This window comes from Mauremys mutica, chromosome 1 (genome assembly GCF_020497125.1).
Source record: "Mauremys mutica isolate MM-2020 ecotype Southern chromosome 1, ASM2049712v1, whole genome shotgun sequence".
Lineage (NCBI taxonomy): Eukaryota > Metazoa > Chordata > Testudines > Geoemydidae > Mauremys > Mauremys mutica.
This window is the reverse complement of record NC_059072.1, coordinates 4,671,245-4,685,977: the sequence shown is the minus strand read 5'-3', so window position 1 is coordinate 4,685,977 and position 14,733 is coordinate 4,671,245. Positions and strand designations below refer to the sequence as shown.

Sequence of the window (14,733 nt, the reverse complement as noted above, 5' to 3'; positions counted from 1 at the left end):
CTGGGCTGCTCCCCAACAGGCTCCAGCACGTCAGTCCCTTCCAGCTTGGTGTGCGTGTGATCTGCAGCCAGGCACAGCTCAGCTCTTACCAGCCTTGTTCATACTGCAGGGTGACGCCAGCACAGACCCAGTCTTATATTTACCCCAGAAATGGATGTCCTGTACTGCTCAGCCTCTCCCGGAAAATACAACCTGTAGTAAGATGAGGCCCAGAAACATGAACCCCTGGTATGAGTCATCTGGTATCAGAGGCCTGAGCCTGAGCCAAAGGAATTGTCAAGAGTTTGCTAACAAAAACCAAAGTTCAGCTGTGAGCCTAGGGTGACCAGATGTCCTGATTTTATAGGGACACTCCTGATTTTTGGGTCTTTTTTCTTATATAGGGTCCTCTTACCCCCCACCCCCATCCTGATTTTTCCCCTTTGCTGTCTGGTCACCCTCTGTGAGCCACAGGCAGGCCCTGCTTACAAAAGTTAGCAAGAAGGCTGCTAATTGGACATATACACATATCTAAAGGGTATCAAGCGCTAATAGGATAAACATGGGCCAGTATGGCACCAGAACCGTCCCCTACGAACGCATTCCTCAGAGATAATAAGGAACAGGGTGACCCATCCTAAAAGACAAGATCAAAAGGGTAATATGATGGAATGAGTTGTTTGTTCCAACCAACATGTACCAGCAGAGAGGCAGCACCCCAACCCGGAGAGAGGTTGTACCTCCATACGTCAGGAGTGATGTGTAACTTGGTTGTACCTCTGTGTAAGAATGGATCCCTGAGTGGTTATCTTTTCTCGCCGAGGGGACAGTGGAGAGTCCTGCCACTGACTGAGCCGGTCCCTTGGCATGCGGCACATATTTGTAGTATGTCCAGTAGAGTCTGCTGGGAAGTATCACTGTGCTTCATTTGTTAATAAACCTGGCCGGGTGCCTTCATACCTTATCAGAGTCTGTGATCATTGGGGGTTTCTCAGGGCCTGCTGTGCCAGTGATCTGCAGAGCCCATGCAGCACACAGAGGGAACACACACACACACGAAACCGACTGTTATCAACATTGGACAAGAGCAGAGCACTGTTGTCAGAGCTGTACCGGTGTGGTGCTCTGCTCTCTCCAATGTTGATATCACTCAGCTGTGTGCGTGTGTTCCCTCTGTGTGCTGCCCCAGCTCTTCGAAGATAGCTGACCCAGCAGACCCGATAAGAACCCCCAATAACCACAAAGTCTAGTAAGGTACGAAGGCACGTCGGCCAGAGTTATTGTCGAAAAAAGTACAGCCTCCGGCTCCCCGGCAAACGTAGTCCAAGGTGCTGCTGCAATACAGCTAGCCAGTACATATGTACTCCCTGACAATGGACTCAGCTCAGTCAGTGGCGGGATTTCCACTGCCCCCTAGGCTGGACAAAAGGCACCTCCCCAGGAATGCATTCTTATACACAGATACAAACAAGTTACACATCACACCTGACGTATTGAAGTGCAACCTTTCTACGTAGCAGGTTACAACCTTTCTACGTATTAAGGCACCGCCTTCTACCTTGTACATGTTGGTTCGATCAAAACAACTCTATCCATCATATTACCCTTTTGCCCCTGTCATTGGGATGGGTCGGCCTGTCCTCCTGTTATCTATGGAATGTTTCAGTATAGTGTGTTCTAGTGCTGTGTTTATGCTAGGTGAATATATGTTTATGCAGCATCAGCCCTTTTCGTGCCAGTTTCTGTGAGCAGGGCCTACCTCTGGCTCACAGCTTGACTTTGCTTTATGTTAGCAAAGTCTTGACCATTACTTTAGTTTAGGCCTCAGGCCTCATACCAGGCCTCTGATACCAAGGTTTATATCTTAGGGCCTCCTCTTACTACAAGCACCACATTGGTGACATCCGATGGCACAACCTTAACCTGCATCAAGGGAGATTTAGGTGACATATTAGGGAAACCTTGCTAACTGTAACAATAGTTGAGTATTGGAACAAGCTTCCAAGGGAGACCCTTACAGATTGTCCTCCTTTGGTACGGCTACACGGCAGAAAAGTTACCAACTCCAGGCTGATGCCCTGGAGCACAGGGCTGCAGGAATATGATATGGAAATTGTCCATATTAAAGGTAAAGAAAATGTGGTGGCAGAGGCACTGTCTGGGCAAGAGGGTTCCAAGCTGACGCATGCAGATTAGCTAGTAACAGAGGGAGTGCAAGGGGTGAGGTGTGACCCAGCACCCTCAGCAGACACAGAATTGCATGGCGTTTTACAGGGATACCCTGCAGTTAGATGTGTACAGGTTAAGTTTACAACGGGTGCTATGTGAGGGCTGTGCCCAGAGCCGAGAGCCCGCTGGTCATCATAATCATTGCAAAGTGTACGGACAGATAATGTTTAATTATCAGATCATTGTACAGATAATTATGTATCTGTACTGGAAATCATGTGCTTAAGGTCTAGGAGCTAAGTCAGGTCACACAAAGGGATGAAGTTGCTCCAGTCACGCAGGAGGGAAGAACAGGTGGCAGACAGATTTGATTGTCAAACTCTGCAACTGCAATAAAGATGCAAGAGAACTGTGTGAGAAATACATCAGTTTGGAGCTGCTGATAGGACACGGCCTTTCATGAAACCAGGGAAATCTAGTCTTGCTACTCTGCTTTCCTTCTTTATTCTTTATTTTGACAAGTTTCAACTCCCCTTTATTCCAAATTCAAATATATACTACCTCATACTACTGGTCTTCTAATTTAATTGCTCGTCCTTTCGTTATCTTTTCATATTGCCAAAGGCTTTGACATCGTTTGGCCAAAAATGTCGTCCAGGTTTGGATACCTCCAGTGTTGGCGCACAACTCAGGAAACCTTGTAGCCTGTTATAAATAAATGTTGAGCGTGAACCGCTCCGGTTTGCTTCAGTGGGACTTTTGAGTACTCAGCACTTCAGAAAAATGGGCTTTTATATAAAATCAATGACTCCTTTGGAAAGAGGTTGGCTTAGCTCCATCCGGAAGTCAGATCATTGAACTATTGTCTTATTTAGCCCCGGTGCAATTCTCTTAGGTCTGAATTCTTGTTTGAAATGCTCTCCCTGGAATTCACAGGTCCAGATTTCCTAGGCCTTCCAATTTAAAGAAAAGAAAAGGTGTGTTTGCAACATACTTGTGAAAACATCTTTTGGTCATGTCATTTCAGCAAGGAGTGGAGATTGCTGCTGACCAGTTGATGAACACATCAGGGCAAAGAATGAGAAGAAGATTAATTTCATGGAGTTATATTGGTGCAATGAAATAAAAAATTCTCAATATGAGGCTGATCTATTTCTGCCTCATTCCCCTACAGCTCCACCATTGCAAAGTAAGTTCAAAGCTCATGTCAAGGAGCTGACTCAGTTGAATTTAACGCCCCCTCCAGTAGGTTGCCTTAAAAGACAACTTTCCAGATGGATGCTTCATGCTACAAGTCACTGGACATTCCATTAGAGGAGAAGAGAAAAATGTCCTGGAAAAAGGAGAAATATTCAGAGACGGCTACTGACTCCATAATTATGTTTCCGCAGAGTCTCTGTTGGAGAGTTTATTTCTTCAAAATGCTCTCAAATGACATGCCAGAGATACGTTGGTTTTTACATTTATCCTTAGCGCCGGGAGGAGCGGTGATGATGGAAATGGGGTTTTGTTTTCTCTGAGGGCTCCTGATAGGGTTGCCAACTATCCAGTCAACCAAATCCAAACACTGTTGTCTCACCTCTGCCCCTTCCCCAAGACTCCATCCCCCACTTCACTCCTTCTCTGCAGCCCAACCACGTTCATTCCATCCCAGGGCCACCCGGGGGGGGGGGCAAGTGGGGAATTTGCCCCAGGGCCCGAGCCCCGCAGGGGCCTATACAAGAGTTTTTCAGGGCCCCTGGAGCGGAGTCCTTCACTGACTCTGGAGGCCCCGGAAAATTCTCGTGCCGCCGAATTATAGCTGAAGTGGGGGGCCCCTGCTGCTGAATACCCCAGGCCCCCTGAATCCTCTGGGTGGCCCTACTCCATCCCCCCTCCCTCCATCACTTGCTTTCCCTTACTTTCACTCACTTTCACGGGGCTGAGCTTGGGAGTTGGGGTGCGGGAGCGAGTGCTGGCTCTGGGCTGCGGCCGAGGGGATTGGAGTGTGGGAAAGAACTAAACCTGGGGCAGGGGGCCTGGGGTGCAGAAGGGATGCGGGGTACAAGCACTGGAAGGCAGTGTGTGTGCAGGAGGGTTCACCGGACTGTGTGTGCAGGGGGGGGTTCCGTGCAGTAGAGGGGGTCTGGGCTGGAGCAGGAGTGCAGGGGGGATAAGGGGTGTGGGCTCAGACTGACCTTACGTCAGGCAGTTCCCGGTAGGTGGTGCAGTGGCTTTAAGGCAGGCTCCCTGCCTCCCCTGGCCCCGCACCACTTCCAGGAAGTAACCAGCATATCCCGGCAGCCCCTGGGGAAGGAATAGGGGTCTCTGCGTGCTGCCCCCACCTCCAGTGCTGACTCTGCTGCTCCCATAGGTGGGGGACTGCCTTAGATCTGAGTTATATATTGGCCTGGCTATATGTCTGATCTCTTAGGATAAGCAGAATCTTCTATATGATGAAATAGGTTTTTAATAACCAGTCATCATAAAGTGTTGGGGTGGTGAAATAAGGGCTGGAGACTGCATTTTTGAATTCTTGTTAACCACTGTATTGAGACAGAAATTTACTTTTTTATTAGCTTGGGATCTAACGTCAGAATAACCACCAGCGTGAGGTGAGTCTGCCATATCCCTCAACAGTTTGTCCTGAATCTGGTATTCTCAGCTGTGAGCCACTGAGGCCAGGTGACACATACAAAAACCAGGGTCACTGTCCTTCAGTGACTCACCCAGATGCTCACCACGAACCATATGGTTAGTCTTCTTGATACCAAAGGAAACACTTATATTCTTGAAGTGAAAAATGGGTCTGTTTTTTCCAGGAAAAAACTCTTTGCTAAAATAGGTAATACAGGGAGGAACTGCACCCTGGTACTCAGGGCCTGCAGAAAGCTATCAGCCACTACAACTCTGGATTCCCCTATCACTCCAGATCTTTGAAAATTGCAAGTGGAGAAGTGCTCAGTGCTACCGGTTCCACAGGGAGGAATTTTGTGATTTTTAAGCAAGGAGGGAGGAACAAGGAGAACCAGGAGACCGATATTATGATGCAGCAGAGTTTTTAATGCAAATGAAATTGGCAGTACACAGTTACAGAAGTAATACTACAGAGCAGAAAGAATGTATTTCCAGTGTTTCAAGAAGGGCCATGACCGATCGCAGGCCTCAATGGGTGTATTTCAGACAAGATGTTCTGCTTGCATTGGTGCAGCTGCAGAGGTTGACAAACAGGTCCCCTTTACAACCATTTTAAGGCCCTTGTTTTAGCCCAGTGGTTGGGAAATGAGACAAAACAAAATAAAAGCAGAAAATTAGGCAACTTCTCCCTAAATGTCGGCCTCAGAAAAGGTCAAAGTGAGGTGCTAAAGATACGTCTTGATGGAAAGGGTAGAACATGTCGGGCCTAATTCTCCTTGACATCAAGGTCTCTTTTTCCCTTCTAAAGGGACTTAACTAACAACAAATGTAACTGATATCTGTCTTAAGGCCCTTGTTTCCTTTACACAGCGGGGTCAGTATAAAGAGGCTGCGCCTAATTCAGATTGAGTCCACAGGTGAAAGCGAGAATCAGCACACGGGTGGGAAAGCCTTGGCAGAAAGAGTCATAAAGCGTAACATTAGAAAGGCAGCATGGCTGTCAGCCAAAGCTGCTGAGCACACACAGCTCCCACTGAGTTCAGCTGGAGCCCTGTTTGCCCAGTACTTCTGAAAGCCATGCCCAAAAGGTCAGGGGTGAATCTGTATCTGGCTGTTCATTTCCTGGTTCTTCCTTTTTCCACGGATGTTCCTGCTGGGTTTAGCATGACCCACAGTATCCACCGAGATACCTACGGCCATATCCCCCATATCCCCATAATCTTCCGTAACCACAGAAGCCTGGGTAACCACAGTATCCCCCATAACCACATAATCCCCCATAACCATAACCACCTGGGTAACCGCAGTGTCCCCCATAACCACATAATCCCCCATAACCATAATGGCCGCCGTAACCACCGTATCCACCTAAACCATACAATCCTCCGTAATGGCCTCCATAGCCGTGCAATCCCCCCCAACCGAATGAGCCTCCGTAACCGGGTCCGACCACAGGTGCTCCTACAGCTCCCACTGCACTGTATTGAGGGAAATTGCTGAGAATGGGTCCTGGGAGGGTCACGACAACTGGTGAGGGTCTGATGATCACTTCAGAGTCTTGGCACTGCCTAACGCACGGCTCGTTGCAGGTACCAGTGACCGGACAGGGCCGGGCCACTCCGCATTCTGGATAGCACAGGCTGGAGCAAGTCATCTTTCTGGGATGGAGGTAAACCTGAAACACACAACAGGGACTAGAGTCAAAAGAAGGTACAAGTGCCTGTGGAAGACAAGGCTTCAAAGCTTGGTGACTATTGCAGCGAGGTCTGCACGGGGCGGGCAAGAGAGAGGAGAAGTGGCCTTAGTCTCTATGTATGTGGCCATGTATTTGTTCCTATTTTCTCTTTCTAGGCTTCTTCTCCACTCGCACTAAACTTCCCTCCAAACTGGTCCCTTTGAGCGCCTATCTAGAACATTATCTGAAAAACACCAACTAGAATAAGCATCACTCTTTCCATGATAGACACCTGCGATTCTGGGTCCATTGTAGACATTTCTCAAAGAGGACATGCCTGGGATCATGGTAATCACTTCCTTTCATTTCTGAATTTAACCTCTGCATGCAAATGCGTTGAGTCCAGTGTCAGAGTAGGGCTCATCGGGTTTCCAAAGCTTGGAAGTCATCAATAATTGCTGATGAATAAACAGAAAACTTTACTTTTCTCCAAAGAAATCACTAAGGACATGCTCCTTAGCTGGGGTAAAATGAGTTCAGGTCCACTGACTTCCATAAGGTGACATTAATTTATACCATCTGAGGAGAAGCAGTGGATTTTTCACTCAGAAGAACATACGAATTGCTAGATTAGAGCACACCGTTTCTCATCTTCATCCATTTTTGTGTCTCCAATAGTGAGGAGTAACAGCTGCTTCAGAAGAAAGTAGGAGCGCACTGAACTGGCCCTTTCTCTATTAACCCAGGGAAATGTATTCCTAATTCAGATAAATGAAATATGGGTAAGTGACTTTCTGAGGTTACTGAAAAGATTTAAATGCCCTAATTCTTTTTCCAGGTAATAGGAAATATGTTTCCCATGAATCCACCAGTGCCTGCAACTCAATAACTATACAAGATAATTATGGAAGAACCCCTGATCCCTCATACAAAAACACATGAATAAAAGCAAGATTCAGTCTTCAATGAAAATAGCCCCTACTGTCACATCTCTAGAGTTCGTAAGCAATTGAGTGTAATTGGACTTACCGAGCTCACCGAGGAGATGAAGTCCGGAGAAATGATAAGAAGAGCCCTGAGTTGTGAGCACTTTTATACAGTTCCTAGGACTGCCTGGAGGATCTGCGATGCTGTTTGTGATGGAGGTCCTAATTAGTTGCCAAACAAACTTGATTGCCTTGCTATGTCCTCCTTTGGCTGGAGCTGTTTTCCTCAGGGGCTTTGATCATTGGGCCAATCTCAGCCTCAGAGGGTGTGACGTGCACGTTGCACTCTTCATCTTTCTTTCATCTTAATATTGTATGGGCCAACTGCATTCCTTGTGTCATTTTACTGACTTTTTTGTGGTTGCAGTGAGAATGAATGTGAAGGTGATTCTGAGCGGCATCAATAGCACAACTGGCACTGATGGAAGGAATCCAGTTTGGGCCTTTCAATTCATATTGGTCGTGGCCAGGTGCATTGGGTCCTTCATTGTAAACCTGCTAGGAAGGAGGGAGCCATTTTTCTGCATTCTCACCATCTCCATCCTCACTGGGTCAGATCCAATTCCTTTTGAAGACAATCGGAATCATTCCATTTTCTTCAGCATGTTACCTGTCAGGACCTTATATTTGATATTCAGCTGTTGGCAGGGGTATAGTAAAATGCACTATGAACAATTTTAGTCCCACAAAACTTACAAACTGGATCTTAGCAGGGACCTAAGTGGAACATGGGCCTTTGTGATGGCCGTCAGCCTAGGGGTGAAACTTACCCTACGGTGAGTAAAACTGTACTTAATATTGGACCTCCACTTGTGTCACTAATGAGGTCACAAAGGGCTGCCTAGAACAGATTTGCTCACGGGTCAAAGTAGGGATGATGACGAGTGAAAGGATTCAATCCTCTTTTGTAGATAAGGCTTAAGTTAAGTCTTGGAATCTCTACTCCATCAGAAAACATCTCTCCATCCATGAGCAGGCAAGAATCTGAAATTTTCCGATGGAATTCAAGCTTGTTCCTGTGCAGTGTCGGAATACAAATCTCAATATAGGATTCAAATGGAAAAATTTTTGGGACCATACAATGTGTCTGCTCAAGTGTAAATATGCACCACTGAGGCTAAACCTTCAAACAAAGAGAATTAATGTCCATGGCAAGACTTTAGGTGGTTGATTGTTGTTCACTCTTACATGAGAAGATGTTTCACCACTAAGATCCTCCAAAAAAAAATTAAAAAAAAAATAAAGAAAAAACCCAGAATGAGCCTCTCTAAGAGTTACTCTCAGGTGAGTGATTTATTTGGAAGCCATGAAATGTAATGTATTAGATGGGTAGACATGTTAGACGATGCTACTGAAGAAGTGGGGGTTCAGTTTTGACTCTGTCAGTCGCTCCCTGTCTGACCTTCACTGAAACTTGCCATGGTAAACAGGTATAATTGTAATACGCAGGGTGGATCATCTGAAGTGTCCTCTGATCTTAGCATTTCAAAGCACTTTACAAACACACATCATGTTTTATATGGTCAAAGAGGTGTATTATTATAATAGTAGTAACTTATTAATGGGATTAAATGTTCCAATAATGCAGATGAGATTCTCTTTAAAATTGCATGTCAAGGTCTCAGCTGTCACTCCAGTGCTCACTTCATGAGTCCGAGACTCTGAAATTGGGGCTCTTTGATTTTCATTCAATGAAACTTTGCATTTCCCATTTATATATATTTTAAAGTTGAAGGGTAGATGCTGAACCAGCGTAAAGGAGGAGAGTTCCATCAATTTGAGATTGAAGGAAGGCACCTTACCCACCCTGGATTAGAGAAAACCTTTCTGCACCTCCACCCTCAGCTGATCATATCTAATAGACAGTGAAATCAATGGAAACCATCAGCCATTGCATCTCCATGGATGGGCAGCCAAGATAACTGGGTCTTGTGAGAGAATTCAGCTAATAAAGAAAAGGAAGACACACAAGAATGAGTTAAGGGGAACTTCTTCAATGGTCAGTTTGCTGTGGGATTAATTGCAAGTCTGATCAGCCTAGAGCATTCTGGAAGCTCCTTCTCTGATAAAGATTTTCAGCCAGAATTAGAATAATTTCAAAGTGCAAAATTGACCCTCGCCAGGATTTCTTCTAACCTGAACAGGATAAAATGCCTCTCCATAATTGTAGGGCACAGAATATCATTGAAGTGTATGGAACTGGACTGAGGTACATTATCTGAGGATCCTTTACAGAGCAATGTTTGTTAATCAAAGGGAAATGCAAAGCTTTTTTGAAGGAAAAACCAAACAGCCCCGAATAAGGAATGAGGTTGTGTTTCGGTCAGGGACAGGCATTTCTTTGGCCTATTGATACTTTGGCCTATTAGTGTTTCCTATCCCCACCCCCTCCAGGCAGGCTGCTTGATCTTATCTCGGGAGAGGAGTTAGAGACGGGACCGTCCTTCAATGTACACTCGTGTATTAAACTCCCACCCTACCCAGCAACACTTTACATCTATCTCTTCCCCCAGCCATCTGCTTGCGGGCAGACGTAACACACAGCGTCTTTCTTCTTTGCTGACATATAGTGGTAAGAATGTAAAAAGTATCAAAAATCAAATGAGCAAAAAAGACCCAAAATTCTCTCTCAGGCAAATAGACAGGCCTGAATACAACATTATCATCACTATCACACTAACACTCCTGAAGAGCTCTTACCAAGGGCAGTGAGATGTGCCACCTTGGTGTTTGCATTGGTGCCTCCAGCACTGATCAGCACCATGCACTGTGTAGCTTCCTCAGGGCCTCTGGACAGTGCCTCTGGATATACGTGGGGCCAGTGTGCATGGCACCAGAGGCAGCTCTTGTCAGTGGAGGTGGCTGCGGCATTTCGTCATTGGGTGTGTGACTTTGCACTCCTTATGTTTTATTGAAATATGCTTATGAGTGTGAATATAATGTAACTGGAATATGCTTTATGAAAAAGGTCTCTTGTAAGGTATCCTAAGAAAGATTATAATCCTACTGACTATAGTCCTCCTCTTTGTATGCATGTATCATTCTTGTATGTGAAGCTAGAAATAGGAAGTAGAACTCTGAGGTCCTATTGTAATTATGCAAATTGTGGGCCATTAATGATGGTTTAGAATCTTGATGACTTCCAGTGACTAGGACAATTGGTTGTAAATGGTTTATTTACCTGCAAACCTTCCTGTCTATTTGTGGGCCAACCCAGGAAGAATGGAGACTGGGGTCTTACAGTGACAGGTGACCATGTCACATGCTACTGGAATCCGTCTTAATCCTTGTACTTTTCCATTGATGAGGCAGGGATGGGGACAAGCACAGACAAAAGATTCTCGCCCTGTGCCAAAGCTATAGAAGGGGGTGGAGCAGGACAAAAGGGCTGCCAATCTTGAGAAACCCCTTGCTTACCACCTGAGATGTCTGCTGGATCTAAAAAAGACGGTACCGGAGAAAGGACTGGGCCCAGACTAGGAAGGAGTCTAGTCTGTGAAAGAAGCTTATTGGATGATCTTTGAGGGTTAGATACTACCTGTAATCAGTTTCTTAATGTATTAGGCTTCGACTTGCATATTTTGCTTTGTGACTTACTTTATTCTGGCAGCTATTACTTGAAGCCACTTAAATCCTACTTGGGAAACTTAATAAAATCACTTTTGTTTATTAAGAAAGCCAGAGTAAGTGCAAACAGCTGTGCATGTCTCTCTATCAGTGTTATAGAGAGCGGACAGTTTACGAATTTACCCTGTGTAAGCTTTATATAGAGTAAACTGATTTTTTGCGGGGGTTTGGATCCCATTGGCAACTGCGTGTCTGGAGGCTGGAGACAGATAATCTGCTGAACTGTTTTCAGTTAAGTCTGCAGCTTTGGGGATATAGACCAGATGCTGGATCTGGGCTGCAGCAGGCTAGTGTCTCTGGCTCAACAAGACAGGGTTCTGGAAATCCCAGGCTGACAGGGAAAATGGGATCAAAGCTAATTTCAGCACATCAGGTGACAATCCCAAGGGGGTCTCTGTGACCAAACCCATCACAGGGTTTTCTCCTGGTCATCTGCCCTGCTTGCATGTGGCTGGGGAACGGGGAACCCGAGACTCTGCAGGTGATCGGATGGTTCCTTGGGCAGGCTCTCGCTGAAGACCTGGGGGAGGCAGGGACAGAGAGACAGTTTTCTCAGAGCAGCCATCAGCAGACTCTGATTAAAGAGAGAGAAGAGGAGAAAGGTAAAGACAAGTGCAAAGTACTTCACTTAGGAAAAAAATCCAATGCATATGAGACGCTGTCTGGAGAGACTCATGGTCCTCAGGGTAGACTGTCAAAAAGCAGGGCCGAGATCCTAGCTGGTGCTATGCTCTATAATTATAAGTATCAAGTGTGAAACTTCCAAAGTACTATAATAGTTTGACAATGGAGTCACAGACGGTCCCCTTACACACTCCAGTCTGTCTTGCCTCGACGGCAAGCTGGACTGTGTGCTAAATGGTGGTGACTTCCTGCAAAAATCAAGAAAATAGTCACATTGTATCTAGTTCCACACTCACCCAGGTCGATTTGCATCCAAGATCTCACATGAAAAACACTGCTAGTCAATTCGACAGTAAACTAACTAAAGTTACTAGCTAAGAGAAAGGAATGAGAGTTATTGAGATGTGAAAGCAGATAAAAATATATGTACAGGATAGTCACAGTCTAGAATTCCTAAAGGCAGCAGAGATTTGGGAAACTGGCAGTTTTTGGGCGACCCAGAGGAACTCTTCTTCTCATTCCATTATTCTGCCTGTGAGAATCCCACCAGTCCAGAGATGAAGAATTTTCCCTTGTGTCCATACTTATAGTTTCTTCTCACATAAAGAAGCTCAGAGAGTCACAACCGATGTGGACTCCTTCTCTGATGGCAGAGGGAGAAGGATGAATTTAAGGTCTTTGATCAGCACACACAGTGACCGCTTGCCTTCAAATGCACAAAAATTTCCACCTTCCCATTAAATTTCTTCATTTGCATTACACAAGGCTTCTTTCTCATTGGATGGGTGAGTTTGTCAGTTCTCAGCTGACACTTGGTTTACCAACATCACAGCACAACTACAAAATGGGGAATAACTGGTTAGGTGGTAGGATAGCTGAAAAGGATCTTGGGTTCCCTAAAGCTTAGGCTGAGTTCACTGGAGTCTCAGTTAAAGTCTCCGTTCACTAAATCTACACAGTCTGCTGAGTCAAAAGCAACATCTTCCTTCCAATTGTTTTCAGGAATCTTCCCTTGAAATCCAGGCAGACTGATTAACCAACCACCCCATTAAGTATATAGATTTAAAAAAACCCAACTCTGTTGCAAGTAAATGCAAAACTGAGAACAGCAAAACATAAAGGACTCTTTCCCACGATCACATTTACAGAAAAGTTGGTGACTCACACTTGTTGAGACAATTTAATTAAAGGAGTTTGGCTAAAATCAAAAATTCAAAGTGTACAATTAAAATAAAATAAATTACATTTCCCTCCCAGTTTCCCCTGTAATTTACATTCCCCAGGCTTCCCTGTTGGAGGGTTGTAACAATATCACTGACCTGCTGCAAAATGCTTCCGACTTCGGGCAAACAGCCTGTTTCCTGCTCCTGGGCCCAGCTTCTCCCTGCTGCACAGAGCACAGGGCCTGGCGCAAAGCAGCTGCCCTGACTGCTGCCCTCATGGAGTCTGAGCCCAGCACCAGGGAACCTATTGGAGCAGCCCCTAAACGACCACCCCCAATTCCAGAAGCTTCTGGCTGGGGAGTGCGAAATCTGCCTAGCAACAATGACCCAGACACAACTCACTCCTATCCACCCTGCCCCACCAGAGAGCTCTTAAAGAGACAGCTCCCTGTTAGGGACATGGGTTAATCTGCAGCAAGGGAGGTTTAGGTTAGATCAGGGGTCACCAACTGGTCAATGGTGATCGACTGCTCTATCCTAGAGAATCTCCCAGTCAATTGTGATCTCTAGTGGCGCAGCAGGGCTGCCTCTAAGTCAGGCTCCTTGCCTACCCTGGCCCCACACTGCTCCCAGAAGTGGCCAGGGAGGCCCCAGAGGCGTGGGGGGCAGGGTGCCTTAGCCTCACTGTGATGCCGACCGGGAGCAGCCCAAGGCAAGAGCCGCTCGGCGGGACGCCACATCCCAAGGCCCAGCGCTGAGACCCCTCCTGGAGCCAGCACCCTGTGAACCATCCTTCATCCCAACACCCCACCCCAGGCTGGAGACCTCTCCTGCACCCAAACTCCCTCCAAGAGCTTGCACCCCTCATCCCCTCCTGCACCCCAACCCTCTGCCCCAGGCTCAGGCCACACAGGGAATCCCTCAGGCCCAGACCAGAGCCCACAACCCTTCCAATCCCCGACCCCCTCCCCAGCCTGGTGAAAGTGAGTGAGGGTGGGGCAGAGCGGGCGAGGGAGTGATGCAGGGATGGAGTGAGCAGGACAGGGCTTTGCGGAAAGAACAGGGCCTCAGGGAAGGGATCCTGCATAGCCCTTTAATTCAAAAAGTGATCTTGGGTGTTGTTGTCAGAGTGCTACCGGTGCGGTGCTCTGCTTTCTCCAATGTTGATATCACTCACCTGCGTGCGTGTGTTCCCTCTGTGTTCTGCCCTAGCTCTGCGCAGATAGCTGACCCAGAAGACCCGATGAGAACCCCCAATAACCACAGAGTCTAGTAAGGTACGAAGGCACGTCGGCCAGGTTTATTGTCGAAAAAAGCACAGTCTCCAGCTCCCTGGCAAACATAGTCCAAGGCGCTGCTAAGATACAGCTAGCCAGTACATATGTACTCCCTGACATTGGACTCAGCTCAGTCAGTGGCGGGACTTTCCACTGCCCCCTCGGCTGGCCAAAGACACCGCCCCGGGATGCATTCTTATACACAGATACAAACAAGTTACACATCACACCTGACGTATGAGGTACAACCCCTTTACGCAGGAAGGTTCAACCGCTCTACGTATTTAGGTGCCGCCTCTTACCTTGTACATGTTGGCACGATCAAAACAACTCTATCCATCATTTTACCCTTTTGCCCCTGTCATTGGGATGGGTCGGCCTGTCCTTTTATTATCTATGGAATGTTCCAGTATAGTGTATTGTGGTGCTGTGTTTATACTTCGGTATGCTAGGTGAATATATGTTTATGCAACATCAGCCCTTTTCTTGCCAGCTTCTGTGAACCGAGCCGGCCTTCAGCTCACAGCCTTACTTTGCTTTTTAGCTAAGTCTTGTCCATTACTTTAGTTTAGGCCTCAGGCCTCATACTGGGCCTTTATCAGGGCCTGCACTTACTA

The 14,733-nt window shown here is 46.5% G+C and overlaps 1 protein-coding gene across 2 annotated transcripts; it reads right to left on the bottom strand.

The window, feature by feature from the left end:
* Window positions 1–5,923: 5,923 nt before the first annotated feature.
* Window positions 5,924–13,107, bottom strand: LOC123343913 (claw keratin-like). 2 transcript variants are annotated; one of them, XM_044979481.1, is made up of 2 exons: window positions 12,996–13,107; window positions 5,924–6,439 (listed from the first exon to the last, which is right to left on the bottom strand). In XM_044979481.1, the coding sequence occupies exon 2, from the start codon at window positions 6,416–6,418 to the stop codon at window positions 5,924–5,926; it is 495 nt and encodes a 164-aa protein (XP_044835416.1). In that variant the 5' UTR covers window positions 6,419–6,439; window positions 12,996–13,107. The 2 variants fall into 2 exon arrangements, with proteins under 2 accessions (XP_044835416.1, XP_044835406.1); XM_044979471.1 differs by lacking the exon at window positions 12,996–13,107 and adding an exon at window positions 7,469–8,016.
* Window positions 13,108–14,733: the final 1,626 nt, after the last annotated feature.

Excerpts from the sequence above, each read along its gene's own strand:
- LOC123343913 (XM_044979481.1), bottom strand. The coding sequence starts at position 6,418 with ATGACTTGCTCCAGCCTGTGCTATCCAGAATGCGGAGTGGCCCGGCCC.